Source organism: Chrysemys picta, chromosome 1 (assembly GCF_011386835.1).
Source record: "Chrysemys picta bellii isolate R12L10 chromosome 1, ASM1138683v2, whole genome shotgun sequence".
In the NCBI taxonomy this organism is placed as follows: domain Eukaryota; kingdom Metazoa; phylum Chordata; order Testudines; family Emydidae; genus Chrysemys; species Chrysemys picta.
In genome coordinates this window covers 122,531,620-122,549,961 of record NC_088791.1, presented here as the reverse complement: position 1 = coordinate 122,549,961, position 18,342 = coordinate 122,531,620, and the positions used below count along the sequence as shown (strand labels likewise).

Below are 18,342 nucleotides of genomic sequence, written 5' to 3'. Positions count from 1 at the left end.
GTATCCAGTTTTAGACTGGAAACGCCAGTAGAAAACGGGACCTGAGTGTCCGGTTAGCAGTGCTGACTGGAAACTAAAAGTCCAGTTATAGGAGTAACCACATTAGCCTCTGCTCCTCCCACCCCAGAGGGCTGGAAGAGAACCTGTCCTGCTGCTGTGGGAGGAGGGGCAGCTTAGTGCAGAGAGAGACTAAGAGAATGGGCTAGAACCAGGTAGGTACCTGCTCTATGTAGGCAGGGGTGGGGGGAGATCCTATTTACCCCCTCCCCAGCCCTGCTGTACTTGCAGTTTACCCCTGGCCCCTTTGCTCCAGGGACCAACCCTAACTCCTGCCCCACTGTGCTTTTGCCCCCAGCCCTTTTTACAATCATTCTCCAAGGGGGCCCACAAATATGTTTGGCGCCGGGCCTACAAAAAGTTAATCCAGCCCTGATTCCAACACTCACCTTGTGGAGTCCTAGAGCTCAAGCCTGAGCCCGAATATCTACATCGCAATTAAACAGCCCCTTAGCCGGAGCCCTGTAAGCCTGAGTCTGCTGGTACTGGCCAGCAGCAGGTGTTTAATTGCAGTGTAGACATGCTCTAATTGTGTTTGTACAGCCCTGTAGCACAGTGGAGCCTTGGCTTCAGATAGGCCCTCTAGGCGCTATTACCAAAATACAGTAACTCCTCACTTAGTCATCCTGGTTAACGTTGTTTTGTTGCTGATCAATTAGGGAACATCCTTGCTTAAAGTTGCGCAATGCTCCCTTACAGTGTTGTTTGGCAGCCACCTGCTTTGTCCACTGCTTGCAGAAAGAGCAGCCCGTTGCAGCTAGCTGATGGGGGCTTGGAACCAGGGTGGACTGGCAGCCCCCCCTATCAGCTCCCCGCTCCCCTAAGTCCGCCCAGCAGGCTATCAATTGCCGGCAGTTCAGCTGTCCTTCCCACCACTGCCATGTGCTGCTCCTTCCCTCTGCCTTGGAGCTGTTTTTGGGAGTCTCCTGCTTGCTGTGCAAGGTTGGGGGTGGGGGGAAAGAGGGGTGCTAATGTCAGGGTGTCCCCCCCCTTTCTGGCCCCCTGCTATTTTATCCCACAGAGAAGTGGGGGACACGACAGCGCTCAGGACGGAGGCAGCTTGCTGGCAGCAGCTGCTATCTCAACTTGATGGTCTACTTAAAAAGGCAGTGTACTTAGTGGCTCAGCGTACTTAAAGGGACAATGCGCCACACTCACACTCACATTCTCTCTCTCTCTCTCTCTCTCTCTCTCTATCTCCATTCGTGCTGCCTTGTAGAGTGTGAGGCTACATTACCAACAATGTATTCACCCTTGAGGGCTCAGCCGACTGCTACTTCATCATTTGCCCCAAGGCATTCCCTGGGAAATATCCCTCCCTCTCCCACCCTCTAACTTCACCACCTCAACCAAGCTTCACAATCATCATAGCTATGACCAGTATTAAATTGTTTGTTTAAAACTTCTACTGTGTGTGTGTGTGTGTGTGTGTGTGTGTATCTATCTATCTATAATCTTTTGTCTGGCAAAAAAAATTTCCCTGGAACCTAACATCCCCCCTCCCTCCCCAAATTACACTAATTCTTATGGGGAAATTGGATTTGCTTAACATCATTTCGCTTAAAGTAGCATTTTTCAGGAACATAACTACAGCGTTAAGCAAGGAGTTACTGTAGAACAGATCTATTTAGTTAGGAGGGAGGACTTAGAAGCCTGAGCACTGCATGTAAAATACTAAGGCTACATCTACACTACAGGGGGGAGTCGATTTAAGATACGCAAATTCAGCTACGTGAATAGCGTAGCTGAATTCGACGTATCGCAGCCGACTTACCCCGCTGTGAGGACGGTGGCAAAATTGACCTCTGCGGCTTCCTGTCGACGGCGCTTACTCCCACCTCCGCTGGTGGAGTAAGAGCGTCGATTCGGGGATCGATTGTCGCGTCCCCAACGGGACGCGATAAATCGATCCCCGAGAGGTCGATTTCTACCCGCCGATTCAGGCGGGTAGTGTAGACCTAGCCTAAGACTCCCTAGAACCTTATTGGCAGGGTTGAGCCTTCCCCTCTCCCTTAGGTAAATTGTGATTTTATGTGGTTTCAGTGGGTCATTTGGAAAAGACTTTGTTCTATAAAGTCATTAAAAAACCCATTGCATTTTTGTAAGGGAGGGTCTGTGTTCCAGTATCTTTGACCAAAACATCCTCTTCCCTCCACTCCAGTGCAGCATACAGGGAGCCATTTGTCCACAGATTTCCCCTCTCCTTTCAGTGTCCAGTGACATGATTCCTTCACAAAAGGTCCAGGCCTCCAAACTTAACATAGGTAAAACTCTCATTAGTAAGCCCCAGAGGGTCGTAATTTAGAATAAAGAGTACTGGGACCCTTCTGGGTGGAAAAGTGCCATGTAAATAGAATATACTAGGACTATTAAACCTGTATGAAGTATTCATTTTTGAGTTCATTATGGATCCTGAATATTTATTTTTTACTTTACTGTTCTCCATTAAGCTGCCTTTCTTGTTTGCATGAAGCCATTGCTCATAAGCTCATGCATCTCCTTTTCATTTCTCCAATGTTGCTTTTCTCTCCTTCCTAGATAACCCAGCCCTGTTCTGGTTCTCCAGACACATCTCCCTCTGGGGGAGCATTTCCTTCAATCTGGCTGTATTCATCAATTTAGCAGTTGCTCTCTTCTACCCCTTTGGAGATGATGGAGATGAAGGCAAGTGATCCTTTTTTTTTTTTTTTTCTTATACTAGTGAACATTTTCAATTTTAAAGCAGCACAAGCCATTACATCACTGCATCTTAAAGAGCAATTCCTGTGAATCTCCTGCCTTGCAAAGCTCTTGAATAACATAATCAGCACAGTTAAGATTTTCAGAGTTCACTAGTCATTTTGGATACCCAGTTTGGGACACCTTAATGGGTCCTGAATTTCAGAGGCAAGACGCTCAGCGCTTTCTGCAGATCAGGCTCTGATAAGATGTCTCAAGTTGGGCACCCAAAATCACAGGCACAGCTGAAAATCCTGTTAAATAGACTTATTTTCTCCTGAACATTGTTGTGTGATATAATATGAGTTGATTCTATGGTGTGTTTTTATATATTGTAGGAATCTCATGGGGAAAAAATGTGCTGGAATTGTTAGACATAGTATTAATTGCTGCTAGGGGTTTGGGCAGTTGCCAATGTGGTATTTGGTATCAATCCCATGAAAAGGACAATATTGGTGACCAGAATTACAGAAAAAAACCTCTAGCAGACATTTGGGTGCTATATAAATCACTAAATGAATATTAAGAAAAAAAAGAAATTTGCAATACTGGCAAAGGAATCACAGAGTCATAAATTTGTGAAAAACATGAAACTTTTTTGTTCTCGCCTCAAATTTTTTGCAGAAATTCAAAGTTTTATTTAATTCTCTCTTGTGTCTTTGTATGTGTAATCTGGACTCTTTGCGAAACAAAAAAAAGCAACACTGCCATACATCAGAGAATATGTTTTAAAATATAAGCCTCGAATATAAGCCATGCCTCAGAGAATGGAAAGGTTTTCATTGATGTCAGAGGGTTTTGGATCTGGTCAGTCATCTGCATCTCTTTGAAAACATACGGAAATATTCAGTGGCCATTTAGGAGAGCATGATATGGAATGAAATGATTTTAAATATGTTTCATTTGTCAGTTTTTGACTGCTGTGCTTATAAGGATAAAATAACACATCATTTGCAAATGATAGATTTAGTAGATAAAAAAAGCAATGATGTATTTAAAAGCAGTGATTTTTGCCTCTGCTTCATCATACATCATAAGAAATATATTGAATAATATATTCCATCAAATGACTACTGTAGACTTGTTTTTGTAGCCTAAACATGCTTAATGGGGATAAAGGGGACTGGATGACTCAAGAGATTGGTAACGGAATAGAGAGCCATTCACCTCTAGGTCATTGGTTCACATCCAGTCCAATTAGTAATGTGACTGAAAGTCACTTCCATCTGATGGCTCATGTGATTGGAGTGGGTGGAATCAGTCCAGGGTCTAGTGGATACATGTGCTCTTCCCAAACACCACTGCCATAATTGGCACAAACAGATGGGTCTGGTTGGCAGACTCAACAGCGAGGCAAAGGATTAAAGTGGATTGGCAGGGAGACTGAACTGCCCTTTCACCCCCTGAGGTGGTCTCTGCAGGTTACAGCGCAGGCACATCAGCAGGGTTATATAGGGAAGCTTTTAGAGCTGAGATTCCTCCTGTATATACCTGCTCTGTACAGAGAAGATTTTAGTCTCCAATGCTCTCAATTTTCGAAAGTCTAAATTTGTTTCAAATGTATGTGTTCCAGACCATAAAGAATAACAGAGAAGAAATAAAGAGTTAAAACTAAACCTTTTAAACTAAGACATATTTAGCAAATCTGAAAATTTTACTCTGTAAAATCCTCTGGGCTGCAATCAGTAGGTATTAACACTTAGTTTGAACTGCAAGCATGTCTAGTAAGCTCTGGTCAAGTGAAAAATTCTTTTAGTTTAAGCAGCCCCAATAATCAAGTGGTTTCAGTGACAGTGCAGTTCACTTTTCTAAATCCCATCATTCCAGGCAATTGTAGATGTAATTAGAGATTTACTGACAATAAACATGGGTGTGGCCAAGCAGGAATAGTCATGAGACAGACTCCTTTCTCCCTCCTCCCCCTCCAAAGAAAACTAACTCTAGAGGCAGAGTTTATTTCATTCCCCCCCCCCCCCTTTCTCCTTGAGTAAATCAGCCCATAGCCGTGTGTCTGAGGTGCTCGGGTTGATCTAATCAGCCTAAGAATGTTCTTTTAATTTACTTCTGCAATTCCAGCATCATATGATATAAGCGAAACTGCTCTTCAGACAACGGCTCCTTGCCTCAACTGTGCATGTCTGCATGTGTTGTTACCAGTGCAAGTCTGACCTGAACCGAGGGGGGGGGGGGGGAGAATGACTTTTTAAAGAAATATTGAGGGCTTTAGACCTATCTTTTAATGAAGACCTCATGTCCAGTTTAAAGGTATATTCCAGGTTTGTTAAAGTTTCCCATTCTAGTTAGTAGCAAAATTAATTTACAGAGCTCGACTTGAACCAATTGCCAGCATATAAACACCCTATAGTCTGGAGAAAGTTTGGATGCACTCTGAATTTGGAGACTAGGGACTGTCTCTCTTTTTTTCCTAATCCCAGTGATATTACTTAGCCCTGGAGCTGTTGCCATTGTTTCTATTCTGAGTCTATTTTAACTGCCCTCTTCGCATTTCCCAGCCACCATCATTTCGCCTCACCCATGCTGGCTGTGCACTTGATAATGTGAAAAGTAAGTGTAGTATATTGACACAGTCCAAATATTTGACTATACTGTTTCATGGTAGGACATAATAGGATATTTCTGTATTTGTACAATCATTACACTAGAGCTAAGGTGCCCTAATGAGCTTTGCAAAAGAGAACTGATTGGCAGATCACTACAACAGACTGGCAAGTTGTCTCTTCCGAGCAATCCACAGGTTTAATGAAGATTTTATTACCTACCCTTATTGGAGCTGTGTGAAATTAACCCTAATATGTTAACAGTATTTCCCACTATGATCATGCGAAGTTATGGTCAGAAATTATGTAGCATGATTCATTCACCTTGGTAGGTAAACTGGCCAAGGAACCAAGCTTTGCTCGGATTTGTTTCTTGACACATAACTGATTTTCCAAAAGGGTTAACGTTTCCCTTTCTTCCCTCTCCAGGCACGCTTCCTCCATTGTTTTCAGTCCTCCTTTGGATAGCAGTGGCAGTCTGTACAGCTATGTTGTTTTTCTTCTCCAAGCCTGTTGGTATCCGACCCTTTTTAGTGTCTGTAATTCTCAGGTCTATATATACAATAGGGCTTGGGCCTACGTTGATACTTCTCGGTGCTGCTAATGTAAGTACTTTAAAACTAGCATAATTTCCATTTCCATAGAAACAGGAATAATATATATGGAGATATACCTATCTCATAGAACTGGAAGGGACCTCGAAAGGTCATCGAGTCCAGCCCCCTGCCTTCACTAGCAGGACCAAGTACTGATTTTTGCCCCAGATCCCTAAGCGGCCCTCTCAAGGATTGAACTCTCAACCCTGGGTTTAGCAGGCCAATGCTCAAACCACTGAGCTATCCCTCCCCGCCACACTTTTAAAAAGCATAGTCTGAGATCTGTGTACTGTTTCACATCTGCTTTTGCACACACATTTAGCACGACTGGGTTTATGATAGTTCTAATAAGTATCTGTTTAAGTTTCTGTTGAATCACAGCAGCTTTATGTTACATCAGAGCTGGGATGGGATTGGGTAGCTGCAACTAGTCCCCTGGCAGTCTCACTTGCCTTTCCCCCCAGCCCGCCTGCCCGCCCCAACATACCTGACCAAAGCTCAGGTGCAGTGAAGAATCTGGCCCTGTAGCTCTAACGTTATAGTTCAGAAGTTTGATTGAATAATTTTGTAAAGCGTATTGTAACTAAAAATTGAGTTGCAAAAAAAACAAACAAACAAACAAAAAACAGTCCCACAGCCACCAAATGTGGATTACAGTCCTATTGTTCATTTCATGGTGGCATTTCGGGAGCGCTGGTTCAGTTCCAAATTCTTTGAAAAGATTTCCTGCTCTAATTGTTTTTTAATGTTTTATGACATGAAAGAAGCCCTAGCAACCTACCAATGACATAGAAATATATCACATAGTAACTAGGTACATTTTTGCCGTGACCCCAGGGAACTGATCATTGTATAGATATACTTTATATATATACTGTTGCATCAGACAGGTATTGAAAGTACAAAGACCAAAAATGGCAAGTTGTTAGAGGCATGCAGCTAAGAGGGACGATCAGCTTCTTAAGCTGAGCCAGCGGACTAAAAGAAAAGGGCAGGAATGCTATTAAAAATTCAGTATTTCACTGTAATCAAAACATTTCCCAAATCCTGATTCTGTTTAACTTTCAAGGGACAATATCAAGATGCATACAGTGGTTGTCTTTAAAAACTTTACTATTTGGCCTTTTCAAGTAGACAATGCAAATGATGTGGTATTTGCATTAAACCCTAACTTCCCTGTAATTAGTAAAAGGAATACCTAAGAAATTGAGCAAATACTGACATAACATTTAACTACAAAGATAACCGAAAAGTTTTAAAAGGAACATCACCGTACACAGAGGCGCCGACTTTCTGATTCCCGGGGGGTGCTCGACCCACCACTGTGCCCCAGGCTCCGCCCCCCCTCAACCCCTTCCCCCAAGGTCCTGCCCCCGCCCCTTCTCTTCCCACCCCACCCATGCTCCTCCTCTTGCTGCCTCCACTCCTTCCCCTCCGCCCCCCCCCCCCAAACGCCTCCTGCCCGCCTCTGAACAGCTGATCCTCTGCAGGCGGGGAAGGGAGGAACTGATTGGCAGGACCCACCGGTGGGTGCTGAGCACCCATGGAGTTGGCACCTGTGGCTGTATACTCTAAAACAAATTTTGGAGGGGAAAGAACAGAACCAAGAATTCCATAGTAAACAGCAGACCAGCTATGCGTCCTTAAATCTGGAACAAACCCAAAGACTTTAATGGAGTTATTCCTGATATATGCTTTATAACTGAGATCCAGTTCTGGCCCATGCTGTCTAAAACTTTTGGCATTGTATGCAGTGCTAAGATGCAGTATTTTTAATTTGAATGTACACTATAGGGACCTGATCTTGTACCCACTGAAATCAATGGGAGATTTGCTATTTACTTTAATGGGACAGGACTAGGCTTGAGGCTATCAAAATAAAGTCACTTAATCTATATCGAAAGTAATCTCCATTCTATGGCTTTGTTTTCTTACCTAATGTGCAAGCATGTGTATGCTACACATGACTGATACAGTGATATATATAATGTGAATGACAGTTCACCTGCCTTTGCACCTAAAGAGGGTTACCTCTGATTTTGCAGCACCCCTTAAGTATTCTATATATTAAATATAGAGAACAGCTTTAGTAACACTATTTAGGTGCCCAGTATCACGGAGTCCCAAGGCGATGCTCTGGAACTGCTCCCTATGAAGCCAGTCAGGACTCTGGGGAAGTCTCCTCTCTGTGAGCAGACTGTCTTCAGGGCAAGAAGCTCACATGGCTTCCTTTCTCCTGGGTCTGACCTTTGGAGCATTTAGCATCCTCTGCCCCTCCGTGCACTTCCCACAGCGAGTCTGCCCAGGAGGGTCCTCGGGAAGCCAGAGGGTCCGGCACTCCAACTTCACAGTCAGACGTGATTCTTAGCCAGCCAGTAAAACAGAGGTTTATTAGATGACAGGAACACAGTCTAAAACAGAGCTTGTAGGTACAGAGAACAGGACCCCTCCTCCAAGTCCATTTTGGGGGGCAGTCAGCCGGACAACCAAGTCTGCACTTCACTCCATGTCCCCAGCCAGCCCCAAACTGACTCACCCTCCAGCCCCTCCTCCTCTGGGCTTTGTCCCTTACCCGGGCCAGGAGGTCACCCTTTGTTCTCCAACACCTTCAGCTGGCACCTTTTTAGAGGAGGGGCCCAGGTCATTAGTTGTCAGGAGACAGTGTGTCGGCCATTTTCTGTCCAGACAGCATCACATCTGCCCTCTAGGGCTCTGCAACAATCACACCCCCTTCTCCCACCACCTGGATACTTAAGAACTGCGTAGGGGAAACTGGGGCACCCACACAGTATTCAGAGAAAACATTAAGAACAGTCCCACTTCGTCACACCCAGTCAATGTGAAAAAACTCCTAATGGTGGCTGCTGCAGAGTAATGTTGTTCAGTGTATTGTGTGTGCCTTGTATGACATTACATAGTGTCCATGTGCATATTTAGAATGAAGTGGAAGGGCAAGACAAGGGCTTTTGTGCAAAACAACTCTCTGCAAACTGCTAGTGAAGTCTGGCCATCTGCACCTGTCGTCTCTTGTCTTACGCTTCGACTGTGAGCTCTTTGGGAGCAGGGAATGTCCATTTAATCTCTTCGTACAGCACCTGGCGTCCTGGTCCATGACTGGGGCTCTGAGGCGCTATCACAATATGAATCGATGATGGTAATATTGTTCTGATGTAGTAAACCTAGCCTTGTGATCTCCCCCCAGCTTTGTAACAAAATAGTATTTCTGGTGAGCTTTGTTGGAAACCGTGGCACATTCACTCGAGGCTACAGAGCCGTCGTTATGGACATGGCCTTTCTCTACCACGTAGCGTACGTCCTGGTCTGCATGCTGGGCCTCTGTGTGCATGAATTCTTCTATAGTTTCCTGGTGAGTATGTGCCGCCGGGGAGCGGGAGACCTTGCAAAAATAGAAAATACCATTACCCATGCAGCTGTCTTTGATTTCTTCCTGACAATCATGCCAAATCATGGGTATTTTTAGCATACCGTTATGTGGCTGCCCGTTAGAAGCTACTGTTTTTGTTAGGACTTATTGCCTGTGTTACAGAGGTCTACACATTTCATTCCAGAAAATCATCAAACAGCCTTCCTTTGCCCCCATCCCTCCCCAACTCTACGTTTTGTATGCTGTATCCTTTCCACTACCCTCTGTTTGTCTTGTCTAGTTAGACTGTAAGCTCTTCAGGACAGGAAGACTACTACAGTGCCTAGCACAATGGGCTCTCCTTAGTCAGTAGGGCATAAATGTAATTAATTATTTTAATAAATTGATGGGACTGTTTTGCAGTTGGTGAGAGATTGGATGCTTCTGACATGTAGCCTGAAGACATTTTAAATATGTTTCCTTCATTTTCTTCAATTCTACTGACACAGGTGGAATTCCTTTCGTAATACAATACTGGTGTACTGAAAGTAATTCCATACAAAATATGATCTTGAAACTCAACTCTTCAAGCCGAAGAGCATTAATAAAAGCCCTTTTTGATGCTCTTAAGTAGTTTTTAATCACTTCCATTTTATTCTGTAGTGTGTAAACCTTCTGGACAGATTTCATAAACCCCGGTACATTTCAATGGCTTTCACCTTTCATTATACTCAGTTTTACATTTTTCTCAGTTTCCTGAACAATCAAGTCTATGTCCAGTAATTACAGAGTTTCATATAGATCCTGCTTTCAGTGCTAAAGGGCTTCAGTCCTTGCTCTACTAAAACCCCTATTGAAATCAAATTTTCAAAATCTAGTTCTGTGCTTACATATATCCGTCCTATTGTCACTAACATTAACAGGAGTTGTGCTAATATGTGAGGACATAAGTAGGCTCAGTGGTGTAAATTTTCAAGATGTGGTACAGACTCTCTGGATGAAATCTTGGCCCCAGTAAGTCAATTGCAAAACATCTATGGACTTCATTAGGGCCAGGATTTTAGCTGCTTTAAAATTAATGTGACTCTTGTTCCTGAAACAATATATAAGGCCTGGCTTTAAAAATGTATTCCTGAAGAGTCTATTATTTGTTATATAGGGTGGGATTTTTAAAAGTACCCAAGTGACTAAAAAGTATATGTCCCATTGAAAGTCCCCACCCATCCCACCTGTAACTCACTCATGTTGGTGAGTACTCACATTCTCAGTGTAAGAGACCACTAAACACTGTGTAACTGAGAGAGATTCACCAAACCAGCAGTTAGTTTTAATATTGGAGATTTTTTTTTTAACCAAAAGAAGTGTGAAATGTAAGCTTTGCATTTGGGGGCCATAAAACAGGCAGTAAAGTCTATTTGTAAAGATCTGTCTTACAGGGTCTTTATTTGGTATAAATTCAACTGTGATCAAACTTTTAAGTAACACCAAAATTATAAGCATAGCAAACACCCCAGATGATACAACCAAGTGTCCAAGTGACCTGTATTGATTTAGAGCAGAGGGGGGTTACAAGACATGAAAGCGGGTTCTGTTCCAATAGTGTAAAATCCTACATCCAGGGAGAATAAACAAACAGCAGGGAGACAAAATGGAGACTGTAACTGACCCCCTATACACAAGAGGTTAAAGAGAATTTATTTTAATTTTGCCTTTGTAATATTGTCCTGATGTCACTATGTTGTAATATGGATTACAGTAGCTGCCACCGAGGTGGTGTGGAATCAGGAACAGTCTATCAGGAGGGGAGGTTGTCCATGGAAGGATCTCAGTCCTAAAATATAGACCTCACTGTGAAAAAGTTTTAAGAAATACTGATATGACTAAGTTTTTACTGGTTTTGAATGACAAACGTCCATGATTCATTCATGGTATAATTGTAAACATTCCCTAGTTACTTACACATATATTCACTTGGTAGTGGAACTACTCAAAACTTATTTTTGTTCCTAATTTTAGGCTTCGTATATTATGGCATGAATAATGTTTTTTTTCCATTTTTTTGCTCACTTATTAATCCTCTCAAGGATGTGGATTTTAGATCTCATGAATTATGACTAATACTGTCTACTATGGACAATTCTGATAAATCATTCTATGTAATCTGTGTATTTTGGAGTTGAAATACATATATTGAAGATAAGACCCAAAGAATTATAGAACACTAATACAAACCAGAATTATAAAAGAAAAAAGCTATAGTTTCTTGAAATGAATTAATCACTGTTAATTGTTATGTTTAGGAACTTGACATTGAAAAAATGTTATCTTTATGTATATTCCCCTTAAAGTTAAATCTTAGCAACACAGGTTATGCTACACAAATAATACGAATTTTACAAGGGTTATACGAAACAGTAAAATTAATTTTACTTTTTCATAACAAAGTACAGCCTGCTGACACATGTGTAACTTGTTACCAAAGGAGCCCCGTCAGCTCAATGGACTTTAGGTTATTCACATGCATGTTTGCAGAATCGGGGGCTTAACTGTAGATGGGCCCAAAATGCAAAATTTTAATTCTAGATCTGCACTCTTCTGCATACCGTGAGGACATTGGGATCTGGGATTTTGGTCTAGCCCATCATACATATGGGGGGAAACTACTAAGTTTGGATCCTCTTTCTGAATGTTACCGAAGTCTGGATCAGCCCATATCTTATGTATAGTATTCCTCTTAAGTTGGTTGTACAATAATGTGTGTTAATAAAGTTTATCATATGCCAAATTCTGCCCTCTGCCCACTGATATCAGTGGGAATTGTATGTGCACGTATCTGAAGTCAGGATTTGGCCTAGGTGTATTTCCTGAGTTGAGGAGGTGTTCCCAACTAGCATTTGCATATTGTCATCTTTATTCAGATATACTGTATTATATTTTTTCTAGCTGTTCGATTTGGTGTACAGAGAGGAGACTTTGCTCAATGTCATAAAAAGTGTTACCCGAAATGGCCGCTCCATTATCCTTACTGCAGTGCTAGCTCTCATCCTGGTCTACCTCTTCTCCATCGTTGGGTTCCTGTTCTTGAAAGATGACTTCATCATGGAGGTGGACCGATTAAAAAACAGAACACCTATTGCAGGTATTGCTTTTACCTCAAATTATCATCGTCCTGCTGAAATTTAGCATTTCTATGAGGATAATTCTGCTGCCTTTAAAGTCAATCCAAGGGTTTTTCCATTGATTCCAACAGGAACAGAATCAGTGTCATAGGGCTCGTTAATAGATTAATTCTAGTAGGTAAAATTTTTCTCCATAGGTTTGTTTCGGACCTAGGCTTATCTTTTGAAATATTACTAAAAAAATCACACAAGTTAATTCATATACTTTGTTCCCATTCCAATTCACGTTGGAATTTTAACGAAACATTACACACTTCACTATTGTTTGAGAAGAGTAAGTCATAGCAAGTTAAATATAGCTTTTTAATGCATCTTGTACATGGAATGTATTGTTTTATGCATGGTGCCCTATGCTGATGTATACGTCTACTAAATCTGTTAAAATTGTATGACTGATTTTTTAATTTTTTTTTAAATCCAGGTGGAAATTTATTGTTAAATTTACACCGCATGTATGGAACTTTCATAGAACTTCTGTTAAATACACTGCAAGTTCTATACACAGACTTTAAGGGTAAAATCCTGGCCCTAGTAAAATCATGGAGTCAAAATTTTACCCTTAGACCAAACAATATGGGCTTGTGATTAATTCCTTTAGGGGCTGATCTTTGAATGCGCTGAGCACCTTATACCTAACAAAAGGCACTTGGCACCTACCAGTATCTAGTCAGTACTGCACATGCTCTGTACACTATCCAAACATTCATAACTTTGGTACTTTTTAAAGTTATTTGAATACATTTAGTTTTGAAATAAGGCAAAGCTCATTCAGGATACTGAGCATACCAAGGGAGAAGTATTGATAAAGCCATTTTGGAGCTATCTGACATTTCTTAACTACACCTTGTTTTCCATATTTGGATCACTTGAAAAGGTTGAATTGGTTTGTATGTAACTTTAAAAACAAAAAAAAAACCTTCCAGGCTGAGATCAAGAACTTGAAATTTAATTTCAGAAAGTTCCTGTGACCACTGTTGGAGACAAGATACCTGACTCTATGAACCACTGGTCTGATGCAGGGTGGCAATCCCTATGTTTCTGTGTTCCCTTTGTTGGGTTCTCTGGAGATTTTGTGTGGCTTGTTATGTTCTTGCTAGCATTCATACGTGAGAATCTAGTCAAGAAAATATACGGATGGCATTAGAAGATGTCAGGTTAGCAGAATATTGTACAGCAAAAATTTATTTAAAATGTTAGCTTAACACTCCTCAGATGGGAAAAAGTCAGAATGAATCCATTTTCACTGCTTAAACAGCCTACTATACTTTGGACTATTATTTGGAGTGAATGATTTTTGCCATCATTTTTGCTCCTTAAACTTTTTGCAACACTGATTTGAAATGCTGTAAATTGTCTGCAATGCACAGGGTGAAATTGGTGTTTGATGAAATCAAGCTGATGTACACATTTACCCACTTTGGGAATGTTAAATTAGTGTTTTACTCAAACCCATACATATTTACAAATAGTACCAAACTGTGTTTTTATCCTTGAAAACTCCTAAATATTCTAGATTCATGAAGACTGAATATCAGCTCGGTGTCCTGCTTGTCAGCCTTTGTGAATAATTTATCTAATGGTTTTAAAACTGACATTATTTTCATATCTGACCGTTGTTTGAATACATTTTGTTCCAACTAGAAGTAGCAGCGTTTGATGTAGATTCATTAATTTACGGAAATGTAATGGTGGAATAGCTGTGATGTACTGTAACTGTAAAATAGTGTGTAATTCTTCCTTGACATAGTTCTGAGCTGTTCATGCTGAATGCTTTCTTTCTGCCGTGATCTAATTTGTTCTTCTTGATTTTTTTTTTAAATAAATCAAGAATTCATGTCAAGAGATTTGTGATTTTAAACTTTGTGTCAATGTGCTTGGTATGTCTAATAGATGTACTTTACAGCATATGCCTCTTGATCAATATCCTGCTTTTCATTTTGTCAGGTATTGGTGAAGTTCCTACCACAACTCTAACGTCCATGATGGAAACATGTGCAAAAGAAAATTGCTCTACTGCCCTACCTATTACCAACCCAGGTTAGTACAAAAGCCCCCCCAAATGGTGATACATTTAAAGTAGAAGTGTCTGTAAGTTACTACTACACAGGAGAGGTTTTTCTTGTCAGGAAAATTGACTATCGTTATTCAAAGTCAGAAGTGGCCACATTTTTCTACACTGAGAGCTGTGCGGGCAACTTGCCTAGAGTGTGAGTGCTTCCCACACCTAATTTCCAAATAAACAGACATTTATTTATTATCAAAATCAAATTTTGAATCTTAATACTGATGTGTACAAATATCTGCCTTCTAGCTGAGTTCATGGATCACAAAAGCCAGGAGCTGATCAGCTTTATCCTTACCTTTAGTGAGAAAGCAGCTGTTCTCTCCAGTTTAGGATCTCATAAGTTGATCTTAGTAATGCAGCATATGCCACTGAATGTCTGGATACACTTTGTCTGCCGTCCTCATCTCAGATGCAATTTAGCTTGAAAAGCTAAGTTAAAGGGACATTGTCAGCATGAAATCTAGTCAATTAAAAAAAACCTTTAAAAGTAGTTTCACGTACTATAGCCCTCCACTACTAATGTGCACTAAGTGACTGTTAGTAAGTATGTTTTTCTCTCTCCTGTTACTGAGAGATAAAAACAACTGAGGAAACTAACTATATAGGGGAAATAGTGAACTAGTTTGCTTATGAGAATGTCATATAAGATTTGTCAAAAGCCTTACTAAAAATCAAGATATATTAAAAAGAACAGGAGTACTTGTGGCACCTTAGAGACTAACAAATTTATTAGAGCATAAGCTTATAAAACAGTAACAGGAGAGAGAAAAACATAAGCATAAGCTTATGCTCTAATAAATTTGTTAGTCTCTAAGGTGCCACAAGTACTCCTGTTCTTCTTTTTGCGGATACAGACTAACACGGCTGCTACTCTGAAAGATATATTAAGTCTACTGCTTCCCCCCTATTCATAAGGACAGTAACCCTGTCAAAGGAGGACGTTAAGTTGGCTATAACTAGGTGCTTACAAATTATTTAATTTGTTCCAATATCTTTCCAGCTATCAAAGTTTGGCTGGGTGAGTCTGTTATTCCCCAGGTCCTCCTTGTTCCTCCTTTTTAAAGATACTTTGGTACTTTTTAAAGGTACTATGTTTACCCTTCTCCAGTTCTTGGGGACCTCACCCCACGGCCCATGTGTTCCTGAAGATGATTGCTAATGGTTCCAAGATTGCTTCAGCTAATTCCTTAAATATCCATGATGAATTTCACCAGGCCCTGCTCACTTGCGTATATCTAACTCAAACCTTTTCTTCCCTATTCTGGCTTGCGTTCATTCCCCCTTGCTGTTAATATTCATTGTGTTAAGCAATAGTCACCATTAACCTTTTTAGTGAAGACTGAAGCAAAATAAGCATTAAACACCTCTGCCTTCTTGATGTCTGTTATTAGTTCTCCTTCCCCATTAAGAAGTGGACCTGCACTTTCCTTTGTCTCTCTTGTTCCTACTGTATTATAGATCCTCTTTCTATTGGCTGATGTTCCTGGCTAGATGTGACCCATTTTGTGCCTTAGCCTTTGATTTTCTGCCTACCTGCTTGTGCTGTTCTTTTCTACTCATCCTTAGCAACCTATCCATGTTTCCACTTTCTGTAGGATTCCTTTTTAATCTTCAGGTCATTAAAGAGCTTCTGATGAAGCCATATTGGCCTCTTACTGTTCTTCCTATCTTTCCTTCATATTGGGATAGCTTGCTGCTTTGCCTTTAATATTGTCCCTTTGAGAGTGCCAGCTCTCCTGAACTCCTTTTTCCCTTAGTTTTAATTCCCATAGGACCTTACCTACCACTTCTCTGATATTATTATTATTATTATTATTATAATCACATCTGGTAGTGTATTATTGTTACACTCTAGGAGGGAAGATTGACAAATATCTATATTAGGGTGACCAGATAGCAAGTGTAAAAAATCAGGACAGGGGGTAGGAGGTAATAGGAGCCTATATAAGAAAAAGCCCCCAAAATCGGGACTGTCCCTATAAAATCGGGACATCTGGTCACCCTAATCTATATCGATAGTGTATTAGTGGCATAGGTCTTTGGGTTCAGGGACTTACCATCCATTGCTTTGCCTTTCTTTCTGCTAACCTTTATTTAAATCAATATTGATATAAGGCATTATCCGTAATGTGAATTTTGGTTTACTGAACAAAGGGTTTTCAGTCAATCAAAGATATCTCAGAGTCCAGAGTGTGGCGCCTTCACAGTAATTTCTTATGTATACCATTTCAGTGAACCAGGGAAGCGGAAAATTGACATTTATTAAATTGTGTTATTTCTGAAATCCCCACACTAAAAATCAGCACATGGGAGAAACGCTGACCTTATGCAAGGCAGGCACACAGCATGAGCAAGTGCATCCCAAAGAGAGAGGGAAGAGTAGGGGCAGGAGAAAGGCCAGCCATGATTCTACTCCCACTGCACCAATCACCACAGCACACTGTCCTCTTTGAAAGCTGATCACACTGCCACTGCAGCATGGGAGTCTCGGGAGGAATTCTGGCTGTTGGTCAGGATTCCTATGACAATGCAGCCCCCCGCTGCGCACTCTCATGCATAAGGCCCAACCTACTTCTATGTAGCATGGCTGCAATGACTCAGCAATTATGTGGCATACATAGGACTAGAACCCAGATTTCCAGGCCTATATTGCCCAATCCAATACTTTGAGGTCAGTGGGGGTCTTTCATTTACTTCAGTAGGCATGCTCTTAGTTCTTTGCCCTAACCCCAATCACTGCTAGAATGAGTCACGCATAAGCCAGCCACTGTTTAATAGCTGGAAATGATAGCATGACTTGGTTTATACGAGCGTATGTAGGGGAATGATTTCACAAGAGACAAACTTTTGAATATACCTCTAATTCCCATACATCACTTCTCTCTGTGTCAGCTATGCACTTAGGGGTCCATTGAAGCCAGTGGGAGTACTCGCATGAGTAAAGAGTATTCTCATGAATAAAGCTTGCAGACTTGGGCTATTAGCTGGGTTACCTGTGGGAGAACAAATAAGGATTCTCACCACCTCTCTGTCAGGTTAAGTGTATTGCTGTCAAAAAAGCTATAATGTTGTGGCTTCAAAATTGATAGGGATGATAAATAATTACAGATGTAGAATGATGAAAGGCAAATTACTGTAGCAGCCACTTTTTCTAATAAACAGAGTGTCTATTGCTGTGTTGGGAGTGATCAGTTGATGCTTTGGTTTACAAGCCTTTCTTTGTTGTGGTTGTAGGTGAGGAAGAAAAGGAGAATGGAATTGAGAGGACCTGTGACACTCTGCTAATGTGCATCGTTACAGTATTAAACCAAGGCCTGAGAAATGGTGGTGGTGTGGGGGATGTGCTAAGAAAGCCTTCCAAAGATGTAAGCATTTGTCTAACAGAATGCAAGTATATTTTCTCATGTGCCTCGTGAGCTCTGAAATCAACTTTTACAGGATATAGGAAATATTTTTATCTAGTCTACACGAACGTCACGCAGATGACTTATTAAATGTAATTTTAACATACCAGATGGAATGCTCAATGAGAAGAGCAAAAGCTCAATGCAGTGATTTTACATGAAGAAGGGAACTCCGGGTGCTAGTTACCTTTCTGGAGAGCTGGAGCATATTATAACTTTCCAAGCAGTGCTAAGAAGTGTTGCCCGATTGGATCAGTTTCCCATTACAGTAGGAATCAAATGCAAACCTTTGAATGGGGTTGATTGATACATATATGTCAAGACTCTCGGTTGTAGTATATCAGGTTTATGGTTAGCTGAGATTTAGTCTAGCATCTGCATTGGAAAAGATCCTATTATTT

At 41.1% G+C, this 18,342-nt stretch overlaps 1 protein-coding gene across 15 annotated transcripts in view; it reads left to right on the top strand.

The window, feature by feature from the left end:
• The window catches only part of ITPR2 (inositol 1,4,5-trisphosphate receptor type 2), a 337,706-nt gene that overhangs the window by 287,755 nt on the left and 31,609 nt on the right, over positions 1-18,342 (top strand). For all 15 annotated transcript variants that reach the window (XM_065569077.1, XM_065569053.1, XM_065569071.1 and 12 more), the window contains 6 exons: positions 2,596-2,721; positions 5,763-5,938; positions 9,132-9,296; positions 12,237-12,432; positions 14,417-14,509; positions 17,772-17,902. In XM_065569077.1, the coding sequence (XP_065425149.1) occupies positions 2,596-2,721; positions 5,763-5,938; positions 9,132-9,296; positions 12,237-12,432; positions 14,417-14,509; positions 17,772-17,902 (887 nt within the window). The remainder of the gene's footprint in view (positions 1-2,595; positions 2,722-5,762; positions 5,939-9,131; positions 9,297-12,236; positions 12,433-14,416; positions 14,510-17,771; positions 17,903-18,342) is intronic.